Genomic DNA, 21,315 nt, shown 5'->3' on the forward strand with positions numbered 1-21,315 from the left:
CGGGAGGAATGTCTGAGTTCACTGGCGGGAAGGGCCTCCTCAGGGAGATCCCTGGCCCAGAGCAACAGGCCTGCGAGCCTGGAGAAGACAATGCAAAGGATGCTTCCTGCCCTGGCCGGTGTGGCTCAGTGGATAGAGCGTCGGCCTGCGGACTGAAGGGTCCCGGGTTCGATTCCGGTCAAGGGCACGTGCCTTGGGTGCGGGCTCCTCCCTAGTCTGGGCCCTGGTCACCGCACATGCAGGAGGCAACCAATCCATGTGTTTCTCTCACATCGATGTTTCTCTCTGTCTTTCCCTCTCCCTTCCTCTCTCCCTAAAAATCAACGGAAAATATCCTCGGGTGAGGATTAAGAAAAACAAACAAACAAACAGACAAACAGAAAACCCCCACCACAAATGCAGATGCTGATTCCAGAGGTGGGGGTGGGGGTGCTGAGAGTCTCAATCCCTAACCAGCTCCCCATGTTGCTGCCACCAGACTCTAAGGCCCAATGGGTTCGAGAAACCCCAGCCAGATGGGGAAAATGGCCCCTAGACCTGCTGCCCTGGGCGGTGGCCAGCTCAGCCTCCCCCCCTCCCCGCCCTCCGCCCCAAACCAGGTCTCTAGCCAGATGGGCACGAGGGTCGCATCAATCACTGCAGAGCAAGGCCGATCGGCAGCCCGCATTTCGGGAAAACGGCCTCCCTTTAGCTGCCGGGGCCTGGCCCCGGCTCTCCGGGTTACATAACATGGCCTCGTGGAAAATGCTGAGACCGCTCTTTGGTTGGCGGGAAGCCAATTCCTGGCTGCATGGTGCTTGGGGCCGGGGCTGGGGCCAGGGCGGGAGGTGGGGTCTGCAGAGGGTTCAAGGAGGGAAGGGGGCCGGCGGATAGCGGCCCAGGCCGGGGATAAAGCCGATTGGTGTGTCAGCAAGTCCTGCCACTGGCTTTTGTGATCCGAGAGGCAGACACATTCTATCATCTCGGCTAATCCTCCTCGGATACAGGATTTTCCTGCCATTAAATCTGGAGGAAGAAAAATAAGCGCTCAAAGCAGCACAAGCAACTCTTCCTCCTGCCCCCCCCCCCCACTTCTCTGTGGGAGGCTTTTCAGCAGCGTTGGCTGCCTGACCTCGGAGATGGATGAGCCCCGGGAGCCCAAGGGAGCCTCGCAGGAGGAGGGGACCAGGCCGACCCCCCAGGCCGGTAAGCGACACTTGGGGACTGTTCGCTAAGGCTTCCGGCGGAGGGTTCCTCTCTGTGTGTCTGCTCACTGGGTTGTCAGTGCGTCCCTCTGAGCGGCGTCCGGGATTTAGCCTGATGAAGGGTTTCTGAACAGATCCGGGCAGGGAGCTTCCGATTGGCTGTTGTTACTGCTTCTTTTTTAAAAAATATATTTTTATTGATTTCAGAGAGGAAGGGAGAGAGAGAAACATCAAAGATGAGAGAGAATCATGGACCGGCTGCCTCCCGCACGCCCCACACTGGGGATCGTCCCACAACCCAGGCCTGTGCCCTGATCGGGAATCAAACTGTGACCTCCTGGTTTAGATTGAGGTTCAACCATGCTGGCTGAGCTGGTTCTTCTTTTCTTTTTTTAAAAAACATGTTTTTATTGATGTTAGAGGGAGAGAGAGAGAGAGAGAGAGAGAGAGAGAGAGAGAGAGAGAGAGAAATATACATGAATCAATTGGCTGCCTCCTGCACGCCCCCTACTGCGGATTGAGCCGGAGGTACCTTGACCGGGAATGGAACCGTGACCTCTTGGTTCATAGGTTGATGCTCAACCACTGAGCCACACCAGCTGGGCTGCTAGTGGTTCTTCACCCAACAGCAAGATTATTGGGCGAAGTGAGTGTGGAGAAGAGGGAGAAGACGGGCGCCCGGGAGGAGGGGGAGGTGTGAGGGGGCCCGGTGTCCGGTTCTGCAGGCACCGCTGCTGGGCGCCTGCTGACCTGTGCTCTCTCCCCGCAGGCAGGGATCCAGCTGGGCGGCTCTAAGCCACAGGCCTGCAGCTCACGGGATGCTGGCCCTGCTGCTGCCTGGTAAGTCTCCAGGCCGCTCCTCTGGCCCCAGCCGGTTGCGTGGCCGAGAAGGGGTGTGGGAACCCAAGAAGCCCGGTCTTCAAGTGGCTTCCGTGGAAGCTGTACCTGGACACCGGTTTGGATTCGGTTTCATTGGATGTGTGGTCGTGGGGGAGGGGATGGAGAATGAGAGAAACAGTAGGGGGTGGGGTTTTTGTTTAAAACAGCGGTTCTCAACCTTTGGGGGTTGAACGACTCTTTCACAGGGGTCGCCTAAGACCATCGGAAAACACACATATAATTACATATTGTTTTTGTGATTAATCACGATGCTTTCATTATGTTCCATGTGTAACAATGAAATTGGGGGTCACCACAACATGAGGAACTGTATTAAAGGGTTGCGGCATGAGGAAGGTTGAGAACCATTGGTTTAAAAACAAAACTTAGCCCTAGCCGGTTTGGCTCAGTGGATAGAGCATCAGCCTGCAGACTGAAAGGTCCCCTGTTCGATTCTAGTCAGGGCACATGTCCAGGTTGCAGGCTCAATCCCCAGTAGGGAGCATGCAGGAGGCAGCTGATCAATGATTCTCTCTCATCATGGATGTTTCTATCTCTCTCCCTCTCCCTTCCTTTCTGAAATCAATAAAAATATATTAAAAATAAAATAAAAACAAAACTCTGAGCCAAATATATGAAATAACCTTTTTGGTGATTTTCTTATTTTAATTTCAGATATGAATTCATTGATGGAGTCACCAAAAACTACAGTAGCTCTCTAGTTACATCATTTTAAGATCATTTTGCTTTAAAAAAATCCCTTAAAGAAACCATCTTCCTAAAGGAAGAAGAAAAAAATGAAAACTATCAGGCTGGAACTGTCTGATTATGGATGTTGAAATCCCCCCCCACCCCCACCCCCAAGTTTTTTGCCCTGTTGTTCTATAGGTTTTAATAGAATCAGAAGACTCATCACAAATTTTAAAAAATATGTTTGTATTGATTTTTTTAGGTAGAGAGGAAGGGAGAGGGAGAGAGAGAGCGAGAGAAACATCAATGCTGAGAGAGAATCCATCAGCTGCCTCCTGCACGCCCCCTACTGGGGATCGAGCCCGAACCTGGGCAAGTGCCCTGACCAGGAATGGAACCAGTGACCTCCTGGTGCATGGGATGGTGCTCAGCCACTGAGGCACACCAGCCAGGCTCATCACAAATTTGTCACCACACATCTACAGGTCTAGGTGCTCAAACCTGAGAGAGCCCAAGGAAACATCCCTCATGAAGTTCTGCAGTAAATAATTCTAAACAGCGACTCTGGTGTTCTGACGCTCGGATGAATTTAATTATTTAGGGTTGTAATGACCCATGCAATAGCAGCATTGGCAGAGAAAACTTTACCAGATAATTCTAAAATGGGAACAGAATTTTTTCACTCTTTTTAAAAAATATTTTTATGGATTGCAGAGAGGAAGGGAGAGGGAGGGCGAGAGAGATAGAAACATCAATGATGAGAGAGAATCACTGATCGGCTGCCTTTTGCAGGCCCCTTACTGGGGATCAAGCCTGCCACCCAGGCATGTGCCCTTGACTGGAATTGAACCTGGGACCCTTAGGTCCACAGACCGACACTCTATCCACTGAGCCAAACCAGCTAGGGTGAATCTTTTCTTTCTTTTTTTTTTTTTTTTTAAAAATATATTTTATTGATTTTTCACAGAGAGGAAGGGAGAGGGGATAGAGAGTTAGAAACATCGATGATCAGCTGCCTCCTGCACACCCGCTACTGAGGATGTGCCCGAAACCAAGGTACATGCCCTTGACCGGAATCGAACCTGGGACCCTTCAGTCCGCAGGCTGACACTCCATCCACTGAGCCACACCAGCTAGGGCAAATCTTTTTACTCTTCCTTCTACCTTTTCAAAAAGCAGAACTTGCTCTATTCATTGAGTCAACAGATACACACTGTACCTTCCACACACTCCCGGGGTCTTATGAGAGATGATTGCAAAGACTTTGTCTTTGAGAAACTGACATTCTTTTATGGGAGACCCAACAAGTAATGAGAAAAAAATTGGAACAAGGTGCAGGGAACATTATGATAAATAGGACACGGCTGCCTGCCTCGAGGAGGCTGCGAAGGACAGGGTTGACATTTATATAATTACAGACAGCCTGCTCCTGGCTGCCTCCCACCTAGAAACGATACGAAGTTTGATTGACTCATTGGGACAGAGTGTTTACTTCCAAGGGCCAATATTCTTTTTTTTTTTTTTAAGTCAAGGACTGATTTTTTAAAAATATATTTTTATTGATTTCAGAGAGGAAGGGAAAGGGAGCTAGAAACATCAATGATGAGAATCATGGATCGGCTGCCTCCTGCACAACCCCCACCAGGGATTGAGCCTGCAATCCGGGCATGTGCCCTGACCTGGAATTGAACCGTGACCTCCTGGCTCATAGGTCGATGCTCAACCACTGAGCCACAGAAGCTGGGCCCAATATATATATTTTAAATATATTTTTATTGATTTCAGAGAGGAAGGGAGAGGGAGATAGGAACATCAATGATGAGAGAGAATCATTGATTGGTTGCCTCCTGCACCCCCACTCTGGGGATCGAGCCCGCAACCCAGGCATGTGCCCGTGACCGGAATTGAACCCGGGACCCTTCAGTCTGCAGGCCGATGCTCTATCCACTGAGCCAAACCTGCTAGGGCCATCTTCTTTTATTTTATTTTATTTTTTTAAAATATATTTTATTGATTTTTTACAGAGAGGAAGGGAGAGAGATAGAGAGTTAGAAACATCGATGAGAGAGAAACATCGATCAGCTGCCTCCTGCACACCTCCTACTGGGGATGTGCCCGCAACCAAGGTACATGCCCTTGACCGGAATTGAACCCGGGACCTTTCAGTCTGCAGGCCAATGCTCTACCCACTGAGCCACATGGGCCCGGGCCAATCTTCTTTTAAATGTGCACCCACAGCTCTCCCGACCCGCACAGAGTGCAGGCAATACGCCCAGCTCCTGTGCTGCAAACAGGACTGTTCCTGCTGCAGGAGACCGAGCTACAGCTAGACTTCTTGTGACAAGTCGGAGAGCTCGGCGGTGACATCATGTGCTAACAATAGCTGCACTTAGAATTAATGGCCATCTCCATACCCTGGCATTTCATTTCCAACACTCTGCAGCGCAGATAATATTCCTTTGACGGCAAGTCACAAGGATTAGGGACGCCGTGTTCCCGAGAAGCAGGCGGGGAGAGAGCTCTACCTCAAGTAGAGAGGCACGACTCAGTGAGCCTGACAGCAGGAATGAGAGGCAGCCGAGCCCGGTGAGGCTGGGGCCACCGGAAGCAGAAATTCTCTGGCCACGAGGGTCTCCTGGAGGGGCTAGGACTCCCCCCTCCCCCTATGTCAACCTCTTTCCGGTTCATTCTCCTTCTCACAGCATAATACCCCGATTCCTTTAAAAAAGATTTTTGTTGATTTCAGAGAGAGGAAGGGAGAGGGAGGGAGAGATTGAAACATCAATGGTGAGAGAGAATCACTGATCGGCTGCCTCCTGCACGCCCCCTACTGGGGATGGAACCCACAATCCAGGCATATGCCCTTGACTGGAATTGAACCTGGGACCCTTCAGTCTGCAGGGGGATGCTCTATCCACTGAGCCACACCAGCTAGGACAATATCCCAATTCCTTCAATTGCTTTACAGGGTCCTTCATCAGCAGCATGCTCTAAACTGAATCTTTAAAAAAAATTATATATTTTTATTGATTTCAGAGAGGCAGGGAGAGGGAGAGACAGAAACATCAACGATGAGAGAGAATCATGGATCGGCTGCCTGCTGCACCCCCCACACTGGGGATTGAGCCTGTAACCCGAGCATGTGCCCTGACCGGGTATCGAACCCTGACCTCCTGGTTCTTAGGTTGTCACTCAACCACTGAGCCACACTTTTTGTGTTTTATTCACCTTGTCATTTCTACATTTTTTTTTTTCATTTCTAAATTTAAGACATGGTGGGTACTTAGGGTTTGTTTGTTGAATGGGTGAAGCCACCCAGATTAGAACTGTTGCAATATCTTGATAAAGGTCTTGCAGCAGATATTGTAACAGTACACACACACACACACACACACACACACACACATTTAAAAACTCATAAACTCCACAATAAGGCAACTCAATTTTTAAAACCAGGGAAACAAATGTGACCAGCCATTGCAACAAAGAAGATATACAAGTGGCTAATGAACATATGAAAGATGCCCCACGTCCTTAGGCCCCGGGAAATGCAAGTGAAACCACAACCAGATGCCACTTTACAGCCGCAAGGATGGCGGAGCCAAGCGGACAGACCATAGAAGTGTTGGTGACAATGTGCCGCAATTAGGGTTCTCACGCGCGGCTGGTGAGAATCAAGGTGGACTGGCCACTTTGGAAAACGATGTTACAGTTTCCTCTAAAGCTCTCCATCTACTTACCATCTGTCCAGCGTCCCACTCCTGGGCAAACGAGAAGTGCAAACACATGTGCACAGAAGACTTGCACACCAGTCCTTACATCAGCTTTCGTCGAAATAGGTGAAAACCGGAAGCCATCCAAAGGCCAGACGTGGGGTGCTGTTTGGTAATAAAAAGGAATCGTCACCTGAGATTCAGAGCCACATGGATGAACCTCACAAGCACAATGTCGACTAAAATAACCACTTGGTTCCACTTATGTGAGGTCCTTGGTGGCCTGGAGTGGGGGGCGGGGAGGGGACCCCTGTCAAAGGGGCCTGAGGACACTTTCCGGTGGCAGAAAAGTGATACATCGTGATTGCGGTGGTGATTACATGGGCGAGTACACTTACTGTCCTTACTGAACTGTACACTTCAAACGGGTGCATTTCATTGTAAGTAAACTATATAGACCTCAATCAACTTGATTTATAAGGACAAAGGGCCCGGGCGGTGTGGCTCCGTGGTTGAGCATCGATCTAGGAACCAGAAGGTCACGGTTCGATTCCCGGTCAGGGCACAGGCCCAGGTGGCGGGCTCCATCCCCAGTGTGGGGTGTGCAGGAGGCAGCCGATCCATGATTCTCTCTCATCATGGATGTTTCTCTCTCTCTCCCTCTCCCTTCCTCTCTGAAATCAATAAAAACATTTTCTTTTAAAAGGAAAGCTGTAGGGCGAGAACAGATCCCTCAGTATTGAGCATCAGGGCCTGTGGCCCGTTGGGCAGTATGTGTGTGAGTCATTGTCACTGCCCAGGCCAGTGACTCCTTCCTTTTGGTTGCTGTGCACGATTCTCTCTGGATGGTTCTGCTGATTTGCTTATTCATTCTCCTGCTGCTCAGCATTTGAGGTTGTTCCCAGTTTGGGGCCATCATGGAGATGGAGGCCCCAGGCCTTTCCGGGCCTCATGTTCTTAGAGTGGACAGCTCTCTAGCTCCCGGTCCCCAGGCCTGCGAGCCACCAGCAGACCATCCTTCTGGAGGCAGGCTCACGTCTCCACAGCCAGACGGAGACCACGAGCCTTTCTCTCCTGTCAGAAAAGGTGTGAGAAGCGAGTTCTGGGGGGCCCTGAGGCCAGAGGCTGTGGGATGGCTCCCCCACGGCATGTCTGGCCCCCTCCCCCCTGCTGACCCCAGTCCATTCTGTTTTGAAAAGCCAGCACTGGGTGTTGGCCTGAGGAGCAGGCGGGGCAGCATTTGCCAGGAGTGAAAGGGGAGTGACTTCGAGAGCCACAGCGGCGGAACAGATTTTGCTGAAACCAGGAAACGGACCCTAGTTTTCCTTGCTATTTTGGTTCCACGAGGCGCAAGTTCTTTGAAAACAATGAGAAGGAAGAAACACCTCAAACTCAGTCTGTGCTTGGGAACCGCCTGAGTAGCTGTGCTAGCAGACCTCCAGGGGGCAGAGCAGGTGGCAGAGAAGCCAAGGGCCTACAGGGAGACACTGCTCAGCAGCACGCGTCAGGGCATCGGTGTGTGGGGTGGGGGCCCCGCCATCGCCGCCCCCTGGCAGCTGGGGGCATGGCCAGCCACTGACCAGCGTGCAGAAGCAGGGACCCCCGGACATTGTTTTTATTGAAGTAAAATTTACGTAACATGAAATTAGCCATTCATCGCTTAAAAGTGTACAATTCCGCCCGGCCGGTGTGGCTCAGTTGGTTGAGCATCAACCCATGAACCAGGAGGTCAGGGTGGGATTCCCGGTCAAGGCACATGCCCAAGTTGTGGGCACCATCCCCAGTTGGATGGAGAGAATGATGATTCTCTCTCATCATGGATGTTTCTATCTCTCCCTCTCCCTTCCTCTACCTCTCTGAAATCAATAAAAACATATTTTAAAAATAAAAAACACAAAGGTGTACAATTTGGCGGTGTTTATTTATTTTTAAATATATTTTTTAATTGATTTTTTTCAGAGAGGAAGGGAGAGAGACAGAGAGTTAGAAACATCGATGAGAGAGAAACATCAATCAGCTGCCTCCTGCACACCTACTGGGGATGTGCCTGCAACCAAGGTACGTGCCCTTGGCCAGAATTGAACCTGGGATCTTTTGGTCCGCAGGCCAATGCTCTATCCACTGAGCCAAACCGGTTTCGGCAAATATATTTTTACTAACTTCAGAGAGGAAGGGAGAGGGAGAGAGAGACAGAAACATCCATGATGAGAGAGAATCATGGGTCGGCTGCCTCCTGCACGCCCCCCCCCACTAGGGATGAACCAGCAACCCGGGCCTGTGCCCTGACCGGGAATCGAACCCTGACCTCCTGGTTCATAGGTCGGTGCTCACCCACTGAGCCACGCGGCCAGGCCTAACTTGAATACTCTGACACTTGGCATCGTGCTTTTTGCTCTGGGGCAGATTGAAATATCAGTCCCCCGTGAGATTTAATCCGGGGACAGCAGAGGCTCCTGGAGCCTATTCTTAGCTTCGCTCCTGCTGTCCCAGCTGCTTCAGGCGCTCCCCCCCCACCCCTCCTGCGGTCCATCTGTTACAGACGAGGAAACCGAGCCGCAGAAAGGTCACCTGAGGTTAGAAACAAAAAGCAGGCGGTGTGAGGGGGAGGAAAGGCGGCGTCAGGAGAGTTTGGGAGAGAACTAGAGGCCACACCCTCCGGACGAGTGATCTAGGCTGACTCCCTGGCAAGCCCCACATGTGAGTCCTGGGGCCATGACAGAGCGCAGGCCAGTCCGGGATTTCTCACCTGCCCCTCCCCCCCACCCCCCTGCCCTTTCCGATGGTCACCGGGCTGAGAACTGCCAATGGGTTTGACCTTCTCTTCCCATGAACTGTGACCTTTCTTTCAATCCGGCAAATGTGTTCCTGGCCCCAGCGTTCCCGTGGGACTCAGCTCCGGGCAGCCAGGGAGCCTGGCTTCTGGAATGATCGCAGTGGTTCCGGGAGAGGCCCCTTTCCGTCTGCACCTGGGAAAGCCAGGGGTGGCCTGGACAATCCTGAGTTCCACGCTCTCTGCTTCCCGGCACTGGCTGGCACGGGGCCTCCTTTCCGGGAGGCGCGGCCTGGTCCTGCTTTCAGTTGTTTTCTCTTTCAAGGCTCTTCAGGGAGGGGGGCGGGTGGGGGGGGCAGGGGGGAGGCAACAGGAGGCGATGGAGATGGATTCCCTTTCATTGTAGGGAAGCTGCCTCACCAGGATGTTGCTCAGGAATCTAGTTGCCAACCGGAGAAGCGGAGAATGGTTCATGCTCGTTGTTCCCACGCCTCCCCGTGGGAGGCCCTCTGCCTGGAGCAACACCTAAACCAGCTAGTGGGGCAGGTCCAGCAAAGACCCTTTGGCCACCACCACTGCAGCTCCCCGAAATCATGCTGGGCGCTGGGTGTCAGCAATTCCATCATGGGCCTGGCCTTCGTGGTTGAGCATGGACCTATGAACCAGGAGGTCAGGGTTCAATTCCAGTCAAGGGCACAGGCCCGGGCTGCAAGCTCGATCCCCAGGAGGGGGCATGCAGGAGGCAGCTGATCCATGATTCTCTCATCATAGATGTTTCTTTATTTTTAAAAAATATATATTTTTATTGATTTTTAGAGAGAGGGGAAGGGAGAGGGATAGAGAGAAACATCGATGAGAGAGGAAGTCATCAATTGGCTGCCTCCTGCACACCCTCTACCAGGGATCCAGTGCCTTAACTTGGTTAACTGGGAATGGAACCCATGACCTCTTGGTTCCTGGGTTGACACTCAACCACTGAGCCATACCAGCCAGGCTCATCATGGATGTTTCTCTCTCTCTCCCTCTCCCTTCCTCTCTGAAATCAATAAAAAAAATTGTTTTTTAAAAAGAAATTCCATCATGGGAGCCCAAAAGCCAGGTGCCTGTGCACATCCCGGCCAGAAAATGGTTACTTCTAAATCCAAGTCTTGCTGAGTGTGTGTGACCCCCAATGCTAGTCACATGCTTGGGCCCCAGCTGCAGGGGCTGATGGGAAAGTTTCTGGTTTCAACCTCGAGCAGGCGGGATGGACAAGGCAGGAAAGTCCCTAAGTGTAGAAAGAGTGCTTCAAAGGTGCTGCAGAGGGGGAGGGAGGAGGCAGGTACAGGTGGAAGGGGTCCATGGGGAGAAAAGGGGACCTCTGTAATACTTTCACCGATAAAGATAAATTAACAAAATAAATAAAAATGTAGGAAGAAACAAAACATGCTGCTAGGGAGCCAGAAACGGTGTCAAATGTCCACTCTTATCAGACACTAGTGGCCCGGTGCATAAAATTCATGCACATTAAAAGGGAATTAATTAGAGGAAATACTGCTATTTGCCCTTTCTCTATAACAGAAGTGTCAGGGGTGAAAGAAAATTAGTAAAATGTATATGAAAATCTCCCTCCTGTCAGAGTCTGGGGCGCGCCACAGGACCTAGAGTCAAGTCCCCGCCCACCTGCGCATGCCTCGAAATCGCACAAGACCCAGACCCAGCCAGCTCCACCCCCATTGGGTGAGACCCAGACCCAGCCAGCCCCACCCCCATTGGGTGAGACCCAGACCCAGCCAGCCCCACCCCCATTGGGTGAGACCCAGACCCAGCCGGCCCCACCCCCATTGGGTGAGACCCAGACCCGGCTGGCCACACCCCCATCAAGCCCCGCCAGGCGGGGGGTGCAGCCACAGGTCCCCCAGCTCGGTGCCAGCCAGGGGGTGCAGTCTCAGGTCCCCTGTCAACCCTGCTGGGTGGCGGGCGCAGCCTCAGGTCCCCCAGTCCAGTGCCTGGGCGGGGGGCATGGCCTGAGGTCCCTGTCAAGCGCTGCTGGGTGGGGGGCACAGCCTGAGGTCCCCCGGTCCAGTGCTGGGGCGGGGGGGCGTGGCCTGAGGTCCCTGGCCCTGGCCAGGCGCCATGCAGCCTCAGGTCCCTGCTGTTACGGTGTCACAGCTAATTGGCATAGTCCTTTATGATGATGATGATGTTGATGATGGTTGGTCACAAGGAACAGAAACACGTGGCCATGCAGATGGTTACAATGGGTTTCTGACATGAAAACAGGAAAATGTCACAGCAACAGCCATTAGCAGGGCCCCGTGGGAACCCGAGAGCTGGCCAGGCTGCCTGCTCTGTCGTTCTCCCGTTGGCTCTGGTCTCCACACACCAGCTTCCCCATCTTGTCCTTGGCTCCTGCCTCCTCCAGCTTTTGACCTGCCCGTGGCTCTCTCACAGAGCTCAGCCCCGGGGCCATGCAGGTGGGTGCTCACAGGATGTCACCCTCGGCCCACACAGCTGTGGCGGGGAGGCGGCAGGAGGGACACACACGGGTGTTGTTTTCTCAGATGGTGGTTGGCACCAGCTGCTGTGCAAACGGGGGGACTGAGAGCCAGGAGGGCCCCAAAGCCAGGAAGTGTAGGCCGCCGGTTTACAGTCAGAGGAGCGGAAGCTGAGAAAGGCCAGGCCTGGGGGTGAGGAGCACGCATGCGGTGGGAAGACAAGCCGAGGCTCGCGGCGGTGAGCCACTCTGAACCTCAGCTTCTTCTTTTGTCAGAAGGAGAGAATCCTCCCTCGCAGGATTGCCATCTGAAATGAAATAATGTATGTACCAAGCTTAGCCTGGAGCAGACACTAGTTAAAATGTGGTTGTTCTCAATGGAATATCACGCTGTGGTACAAAAGGATTCTTACCATTTGCAACAGCACGGATGGAACTGGAGAGCATTATGCTAAGCGAAATAAGCCAGACGGAGAAAGATACATACCACAGGATCTCACTCACTTGTGGAATATAACGAACAACATAAACTGATGAACAAAAACAGACCCAGAGACAGAGAGGCATCCATCAGACCGTCAAACCTCAGAGGGAAGGCAGGGGAGGGTGGGGGGAAGGGGGAGAGAGCAACCAAAGGACCTGTATGCGTGCATATAAGCCTAACCAATGGACACAGACACCAGGGGGGTGAGGGCATGAGTGGGGGGTGGGGGGCAATGGGGGAATAAGGACACACATGTAATACCTTAATCAATAAAGAAAAAAAATAAAAAAAATGTGTTTGTTCTAAAAGTAAAAGAATCCCATACAATTTGATGAATTGGAGTCGCATTAGACATGCTTATATCACCCAGATAATATTCCTGAGCCACGTCTGGTGGTATTTGCTGTCTTTCGTGATGGGGCCCACCTGTGGGCCTTGTTCCCTTGGACTCCCAGAGCCACTGCCAGTAGCTGTGCTCTAGGGCTGCGTAGAAATGTGGTCGTACAGTATGTAGTCATTTAAAAAAATCTTTATTGTTGAAAGTGTTACACAGGTCCTCTTTCCCCCCCCCCATTAATCTCTTCCAGCCGCTCCCCGCCCCCACCCCCCGCCCCAGGCCCTCACCACCGCATTGTCTGTGTCCATGGGTCATGCACACAAGTTCATTGGTTGACCTCTTCCCCCACCTCCCCCACTTCCCTCTGCGGTTTCACAGTCTGTTCCCTGCTTCCACGTCTCTGGGTCTATTTTGTTCCTCAGTTTATTTGGTTCATTAGAGTCCACATATGAGTGAGATCACGTGATAGTTCTCCTCTCTGACTGGCTTATTTCGTTTAGCATAACAGTACGTGTTCTTCTGTGTCAAGTTTCTTTGCTCAACATAATGCTTTTGTTCCCTTTTGTTGCAGAGTAGCATTCTGCTGTAAAAATAAATGTATTGCAATTCACTTCTCCACTGCACTGTTGGGTAATTTCTAGTTTTGATCTATTATGAATCAGCCACTATGCACTTTCTTGTACAGTCTTTTTGCAAACTTTTTTTTAAATTTCTTTTGGGTAAACACCTAGGAGTGGAATTGCTGAGTCATAGGGTAGGCATATGCTTAGCTTTAATAGACACTGCTAAGGTTTTCCAAAGTTACTGAGCTGTTTTCCACTCCCACCCATAATGTAAGAAAATCCAGTTGTCCTATATCCTCAGCAACATTTGGGGTTGTCAGAGTCTTTTGAATTTTACTCATTCTAGTGGCTATGTAGGGAAATCTCATTGGAGCTTTAATTGCATGTCCCTAATGGCTAATGATGTTGATCACCTCTTCATGTGCTTAATGGCTACATAATATATTCTTGCTCTGACCAGTGGTATTAAGTGGTTAGAGCATCATCCCATGCACTGAAGAATTGTGGGTTTGATTCCCTATCAAGGGCATGTGCCTGGGTTGCAGGTTTGATCCCTTGCCCAGGTCGGGGAGCATGTGGGAGCAACCGATTGATGTGTCTCTCTCACATCAATGTTTCTCTCTCTCTCTCTCTCTGTCTCCTTCTCGCCCCCTTCCTCTCTCTAAAATCAATTAAAAAAAAGAAAAAAGTATTTTTTCCACAGTGTACACTAGCTATCGGCAGGAATATTGGTCTGATACAAATTACTCTGCCATTTATTGCAAGTAGGACTCACCCAAATATGTTATTATTATTATTTAAAATGTTGCTTTGGTGCCCTGGTCTCTGGATTATTAGGCACGTAGTTAGTCTTCATATTGGGTAAGCCAACGCTGGGCTTTGGTTGTCTGTTCTGAGAATTTACTTGATTTAATTTAAATTTCACGAAATAATCCAGTAAATTAGTTATTCCTAATGGCTATCAAAGTTTCAAAGGCTGAAAATAGGTCTCTAATAGTGACAACATCTTGAATGTTTAAAGATTAAAATAACCTTTAATCTACTTTCTGATTCAAACTTCATTGTTGTTGTGTTTTTTTTATCCTCACCCGAGGATATATTTCCCAATGATTTTTAGAGAAAGTGGAAGGGAGAGAGGGACAGAGAGAAACACCAAGTGAGACACATCAATTGGTTGCCTCCTGCATGCCCCTGACCAGGGCTGGGACCCTGCAACCAAGGTACGTGGTGCCCTTGACCGGAATCAAACCCGGGACCCTTCAGTCCGCAGGCCGTCACTCTATCCACTGAGCCAAACTGCCTAGGGTGATAGTCCAAACGTTAAAAGGTAAAAAGGATATACAATAAAAAAGTTCACTCCTCTTGCATGTTTTTAAAAAATTGCCAGCTACATTTTTGACCTCTGATATTATACTAGAGGCCGGGTGCACGAAATTCATGCAAGAGTAGGCCTTCCTTCCCCCGGCTGCCAGCACCGACTTCCCTCCGGCATCCGGACCCGGGCTTCCCTCGCAGGGGAGGCCTTGCCCGTCCCCTGCAGCCTGCTGGTTGGTGTCCTGGCCTCCCTCTTTGGGGCGATCATGGAGCCCCCCCGATTGATTGCCCTGTCAGCCAGTGGCCTGGGCCTCCCTCTGTGGGGCGATCATGGGGCAATGGCCGGGCCCCCGACCAACTGCATCACACCCGCCTTGGCTGGCCTGGTGCCAGTGGGTGTCATAGCGTGGTCCCAGATGGTCGCCCGGATGGTCATTCCGCTGTTCGGCTGTTTGGTCGACAAGTGAATTGCTTGTACCTTCTATGTCTTAATCCCAGAAATTCCTTGACAAAGAGTATTTTTTTAAAAATATATTTTATTGATTTTTTACAGAGAGGAAGGGAGAGAGATAGAGAGTTAGAAACATGGATGAGAGAGAAACATCGATCAGCTGCCTCCTGCACATCTCCCACTGGGGATATGCCCGCAACCCAGGTACATGCCCTTGACCGGAATCGAACCCGGGACCCTTCAGTCCGCAGGCCGACGCTCCATCCACTGAGCCAAACCGGTTTCGGCGACAAAGAGTATTTTTTTAAAAAAAATAAACAACGTCCTGCAGCAGGAATCGTTACAGAGGAGGGCACTGATTCCATTGAACTCTGCAAACATTCACTGAGCCATACCATGCGCCCGGAACAATGCCCGCTACTGTGGCGCAGAAACATGAGTCATATGGGTGAGTGTGCACTTCTGTTAATTAGAGAGGAGCAGAGAATGGAATTAAGGACTCTGTCAAGAAATCTGATGCCTTCTGCTTGACCCAGTTGGAAGAGTTGATAGAAAAAATTCCGCCTGTGTCCAGCTGACACCTGGACTTAAGGTTACATTCTTGGCCTCGTCTTCGCTAACAGGGTACCTCTCCAGGTCAGCAGCTCCCCTGCTACAGCTGAGCTCAGCTCAGGGTCCAAGAACCTGACCATAAACTTGGTGTCTAGTTCACAGTTCTTAGGGGCAGAGAAAAACCAAGCCAAGCTTCTGCAACAAGAATATTGAACTGCTCAGCTGGTGTGGCTCAGTGGTTAAGCATCAGCCCATGAACCAGGAGGTCACGGTTCAAGTCCAGGTCAGGGCACATGCCCCGGTCGTGGGCTCAATTCCCAGTGTGGGGTGTGCAGGAGGCAGCTGATCCATGATTCTCTCTGTCTCCCTTCCTCTCTGAAATCAATACAAGTGTCTGAAAAAAAATAATTGGGCTGCAAAGGGGTGGGAAACCCTAAGGCCTAGGATGATGCAGGAGGTGGCAGGCTGCATCTTGCCATACAGACAGGTGGGATTTCATCCGCAGTGACCCTCTGGATGACGATCGCTCCTTGTTCTGTCTTTTCTCTCCCGCCCCCCCCAACCCCCCCAGCACTGGTCCTCGGAGGGGTGGGCGCCGGGGCCCCAGAGGCCTGCACGCGGTCCTGCCCAGCCGCCTGCTCCTGCGGCCTGGGCGAGCGGGGCTGCTGGGTACGCTGCGACCGCGCCGGCCTCCTGCGGGTGCCGCCCGAGTTCCCGGGCCAGGCAGCCTCCATCGACCTGGACCGCAACGGCCTGCGCTTCCTGGGCGAGCGGGCCTTCGGGACGCTGCCGTCGCTGCGCCGCCTGTCCCTGCGCCACAACAACCTGTCGTTCATCACGCCCGGCGCCTTCCGGGGCCTGGCGCGCCTGGCCGAGCTGCGCCTGGCGCACAACGGCGACCTGCGCTACCTGCACGCGCGCACCTTCGCGGCCCTGGGCCGCCTGCGCCGCCTCGACCTGGCCGCCTGCCGCCTCTTCTCGCTGCCCGAGCGCCTCCTGGCCGGGCTGCCCGCCCTGCGCGAGCTCGCCGCCCCCGGCAACCTGTTCGGCCGCGTGCCCGGCGCCCTGCGCGGCCTGGCCAACCTGACGCACGCGCGCCTGGAGCGCGGCCGCATCGAGGCGGTGGCCGCGGGCTCGCTGCTGGGCCTGGGCCGCCTGCGCGCGCTCAGCCTGCAGGCCAACCGGGTGGGCACGGTGCACGCCGGCGCCTTCCGCCCCTGCGGGGCCCTGGAGCACCTGCTGCTCAACGACAACCGGCTGGCCGAGCTGCCCGCCGGCGCCTTCCGCGGCCTGGGCCGCCTGCGGGCGCTCCACCTGGGCGGCAATGCGCTGGGCCGCGTGGCGCGCGCCTGGTTCACCGACCTGGCTGAGCTCGAGCTGCTCTACCTGGACCGCAACCGCATCGCCTTCGTGGAGGAGGGCGCCTTCCAGAACCTGTCGGGCCTGCTGGCGCTGCACCTCAACGGCAACCGCCTGACCGCGCTGGCCTGGGCCGCCTTCCAGCCCGGCTTCTTCCTGGGCCGCCTCTTTCTCTTCCGCAACCCCTGGCGCTGCGACTGCCGCCTGGAGTGGCTGCGGGCTTGGATGGAGGGCTCCGGGCGTGTGGCCGAGGTGCCCTGCGCATCCCCGGGCTCCGTGGCCGGCCTGGACCTCAGCCGCGTGGCCTTCGGCCGAGCCTCCGATGGGCTCTGCGTGGACCCCGAGGAACTGAACCTCAGCGCGTCCAGCGCAGGCCCGTCCCCGGGGCCCGCGGCCACCACTGTGAGCAGGTTCAGCAGCCTCCTCTCCAAGCTGCTGGCCCCGAGGGCCCCAGTGGAGGAGGCGGCCAACACCACCGTGGGGCCAGTCAATGGCTCACTGGCCCTTCCCTCGAGGGCGGTGGGAGGCTCAAGCGGCAGCACCCAGTTTCTCCTGGGTTCCAGTCTCCTGCTCAGCGCGGCCCAGCACATGCTGTTTGTCCTACAGACATCCGGAGCCTGCCACCCTGGGGTGGCCCCGACTGCCTTGGCCAGTGGCAGATAATTTCCCTAATTGGGCCTGAAGATGTTTGTGGTGCGGGGAGGGGTGAACAGGATGGAGAAGTTTGCCTCTAGAGATGGCCCCAGGAAGAGGACAGCCCTGGGAAATGGCACCTGGGATTAGGGAAGGGGTATGGATTTCTGTTCATGTCACATGGGCATCAGTTGGAAAAGAGAAGCAAGAATGAATATGGCCCTGGCCAGTTTTGCTCAGTGGATAGAGCAACGGCCTGCGGACTGAAGGGTCCCGGGTTGGATTCCGGTCAAGGGCATGTACCTTGGTTGCGGACACATCCCCAGCAGGGGGTGTGCGGGAGGCAGCTGATCGAAGTTTCTCTCCTATCAGTGTTTCTAGCTCTCTATCCCTCTCCCTTCCTCTCTGTAAAAAATCAATGAAATATATTTAAAAAATGAAAGAATGAACATGGACCCTTCCACCAAAAGGCTAGGAATTGGAAGCTTGTAGGGTCCCAGGGCGCCACTTCCTCCCCTCATTCCTCATCTTCCCAGAAAGGACCGCAATGCCTGAACGAGAGCCAGTCCATTGGCTAAGTATTAAGAACGGTGCCGATCCTGGTGGGGCAACCCATTAGGCCCAGTCCCTTTGTTTCCTGCCACAACCCTCTCCCCTCTGGGCCTGGGGACACGAGGGTCCAGGAAGATGGACAGGACAGGAGAGAAGGGGGTGGGAGAAGGACTTAGACTGAAGGGGGTGGTAGTGATCCCTGGAGTCTGAGATGTGTTAGGAGGCTGTTAAAGCAAAGAGCCAGCCCTGGCTTGCCTGGCTCGGTTGGTTGGGTGTCCTCCCTGCAATGAAGCATTTTGGGATTGATCCCCCATTGGGGGCGTGCAGGAGGCAGCTTGTTGGGGTCCAGCCCCAGCAGGTCCAGGGGTTCCCAAAGGTGTGGACAGAGTCGGCGAAGAAGGAATGACAGGGAGACAGTGTTCAGTTGATAAGCATAGCCAGGTTCTCTAGCCAGGTTCTGTCTTTATTCTCCTGTTACATCTGTATTTATACCATTTGATTTTAATCCTATCCATTCTATTCCAAAGGTTAGGGCGTTTGTTATCTCCATTCCAAGGTCACTACTGTATTGTTCTGTTAAGCTACAAGGAAGTAACTGAAGGAGATTATCCTAAGTAAAGATTATGTAGCTTAAGCGTGATTGTTCATAGTTAAAGTGATTAACTACCCGCCTGGCACTTAGTTAAGGGGTTTTACTGATTTATTCCCTTCCTTAGTCCTGTTAATCCCTAACTCCAGGGAAAAATCCCCACCTGGGGAAACAACCTTTCTCGGAGAGGTGACCTTGGTTAAAACACATAGCACTAAGTAGGGGAGCAAACATATTAAGAACAGTATGCCATATACGCCAGGTCCCCTGAAACATATGCTGTGCAGATGTTTCTTCCCTGCAGCAACCGTGTCAAGCAGCAAGGATGGACCGGCTTCCGGCTGCAGCTGATAGATGTCTTGCTCTCACATCAATAGATCTCTCTCTCTCTCTCTCTCTCTCTCTCTCTCTCTCTCTCTCCCAAAATCAATAAAAAAATCTTAAAACAAAAACAAAACGAAGATCCATTTTATTTGCCCCACAATTATTCCCGGGAGTGGCCTTAGGCAGAAAGGAACTTTAGGGCAGAGTAGAGAGAAAAAGAGGGGGAGGTATCTGTGGACAAATCAATTTGTAAAATTCTAAGATTTTAAAAAAAGTTAACAGGTTTTTCTCCTGCAGGACTTTGTTTTATTTTGAAATTTCATTTTATTATTTTTAAATTTTTTTTTCAAGGAAAATGATCTTAAAAATAATGCTACATACAATCAACATTAATCTCTCTCCTGCGGGACTTTTCAGTCTTTCATGTAGAAACGTGCATTGTGCATCTCCAGGGACGCCACACAACCTTTTTAAAAATATATTTTATTGATTTTTTTTACAGAGAGGAAGGGAGAAGGAGAGGGATAGAGAGTTAGAAACATCGATGAGAGAGAAATATCAATTCAGCTGCCTCTTGCACACCCCCTACTGGGGATGTGCCCGCAACCAAGGCACATGCCCTTGGCCGGAATCGAGCCTGGGACCCTTCAGTCCGCAGGCCAATGCTCTATCCACTGAGCCAACCCGGTCAGGGCCACATAACCTTCTTAGTGTTTGGCGGGAGGCGTGTCCAGGAGACACAGACATGCCGTGTCCGTGGGACAGGGAGTCCCCAGCGTGGGTGGTTATCATGGGCTGTGGGAATTATCATGGGCTGCACACTTCGGGGCTGCCCAATGGCCAGGAGGAGAGGAGGCAGCCAGTAGCTGGGTAGGGGGCTGAGGTATTTCCCAGGAAGGGAGTTGGCCAACTGGGAGTCCCCAGGCCCGAGTGTCGGAGCAAAGGCTGACGTCTGCTGAGCACTGGCCCAAGCTGTTCTCCATCCACAGGCAATGATGACTGCCTTTGTTAACATTCTGGAAATCCCTAATCTTAATGTCCTGAGTTTCTCTCTCTGTGTTTGAAGAGGTTTTCTTTTATATTTCTCTCTTTTTTTTTTAGTCTTTAAAGAAGTTTTTACTAAGATATCATCCAGATAAATGAGAAGATAGCATACATATGTTATTATTATTTTTAATCCTCAGGACTGGGGCCGGGGACTGAACCTGCAACAGAGTACCTGCCCTTGACTGGGCATTGAAACAATGACCCTTTGATCTGTGGACCAATGCTCTAACCACTGAGCAGAACCAGCCAGGGCATATCATAGATATTCTAGAAAGGGAAGCACCCATTAGAAATGTCTATGTTTGTACAACTAATGGATGCTCAAGACTGCACAGACAATTGTGCATAGGCCCTTCTGAAGTGTGTATGTGTTTATACACATTTACATACGTGTTTGTGTTCTGTAAATACACAGGCCTAAGGAGCAGGAAGTGTTACAAGTACTGCATAAAGCAGCTCAAGGTGCATTGCTTTCATCCAACTTTTCCTTAAAAAAACTTTTAAAAATGACTACAGGTGTGACTCCCGTGTGCTCCCTAAGTTCCCTGTAGGCCAACGGGAAATACATTTCCTACTGTTGTTAGGAAAGGAGGTGGGTTTTCAAAGCCCATACAGATCCAAGTGCATCAAGTGTCTGTTCTTTAAAAAACATATTTTTATTGACTTCAGACAGGAAGGGAGAGGGAGAGAGAGAGAGAGAAATATCAATAATGAGAGGCCTCGCTGGCGTGGCTTAGGGGTTGAACATTAACTTATGAACCAGGAGGTCACCGTTCAATTCCCAGTCAGGGCATATGCCCGGGTTGCGGGCTCGATCCCCAGTGTGGGGTGTGTGGGAGGCAGCTGATCCATGATTCTCTCTCATCATTGATGTCTCTCTCTCTCTCTCTCTCTCTCTCTCTCTCTTTATCTCTGAAAAAAAAAAAAGAAATAATCATTGACTGGCTGCGTCCTGCACGCCCCACACTGGGGATTGAGCCTGCAACCTGGGCATGTGACCCGACTGGGAATTGAACGGTGACCTCCTGGTTCATGGGTTGACGCTCACCCACTGAGCACATGGCAGGCCGGAGCGTCCATTCTGCACGGTGGCAGTACTTTTGTGCCTGCAGGTCATGTTAAATATTAGCAATGCCGCCGAAAGCACCGGGGGGAGGGCGGGAGTGTCCAAACAGCTTGTGACCCTTGTGCTCATCAACCCAATCGAATGGCTCATCACCAGCATTTCAAAAACAAGACAGAACGCCAACGCCACGGAGCCTCACATGACATGTCTATTATAGGAGTAAGTTTTGGTTTGTGAACCTTTTGATTGAATTTGTATGCGTTTGTTCAGATTATATATGTATGTGTCTGGAGTGCTTAATACAATCTATATTTATTGTGCGTTAGCATTAA

General features: G+C 51.9%; 1 protein-coding gene across 1 annotated transcript; it reads left to right on the forward strand.

The window, feature by feature from the left end:
• The first annotated feature begins 840 nt into the window (after positions 1-840).
• Positions 841-17,648, forward strand: NYX (nyctalopin). Its single transcript, XM_059678539.1, has 3 exons — positions 841-1,185; positions 1,954-2,024; positions 15,985-17,648. The coding sequence occupies exons 2-3, from the start codon at positions 2,003-2,005 to the stop codon at positions 17,433-17,435; spliced, it is 1,473 nt and encodes a 490-aa protein (XP_059534522.1). The 5' UTR covers positions 841-1,185; positions 1,954-2,002; the 3' UTR covers positions 17,436-17,648.
• The last annotated feature ends 3,667 nt before the right edge of the window (positions 17,649-21,315 follow it).

The sequence above is a fragment of the Myotis daubentonii genome, chromosome X (genome assembly GCF_963259705.1).
Source record: "Myotis daubentonii chromosome X, mMyoDau2.1, whole genome shotgun sequence".
NCBI lineage: Eukaryota > Metazoa > Chordata > Mammalia > Chiroptera > Vespertilionidae > Myotis > Myotis daubentonii.

What these genes read in the sequence shown, in the direction of transcription:
- NYX (XM_059678539.1), top strand. Translation starts at nt 2,003, where the DNA reads ATGCTGGCCCTGCTGCTGCCTG. An exon ending in GCTGGCCCTGCTGCTGCCTG is followed by an intron (nt 2,025 to 15,984) that starts GTAAGTCTCCAG and finishes CAACCCCCCCAG; the next exon opens with CACTGGTCCTCGGAGGGGTG.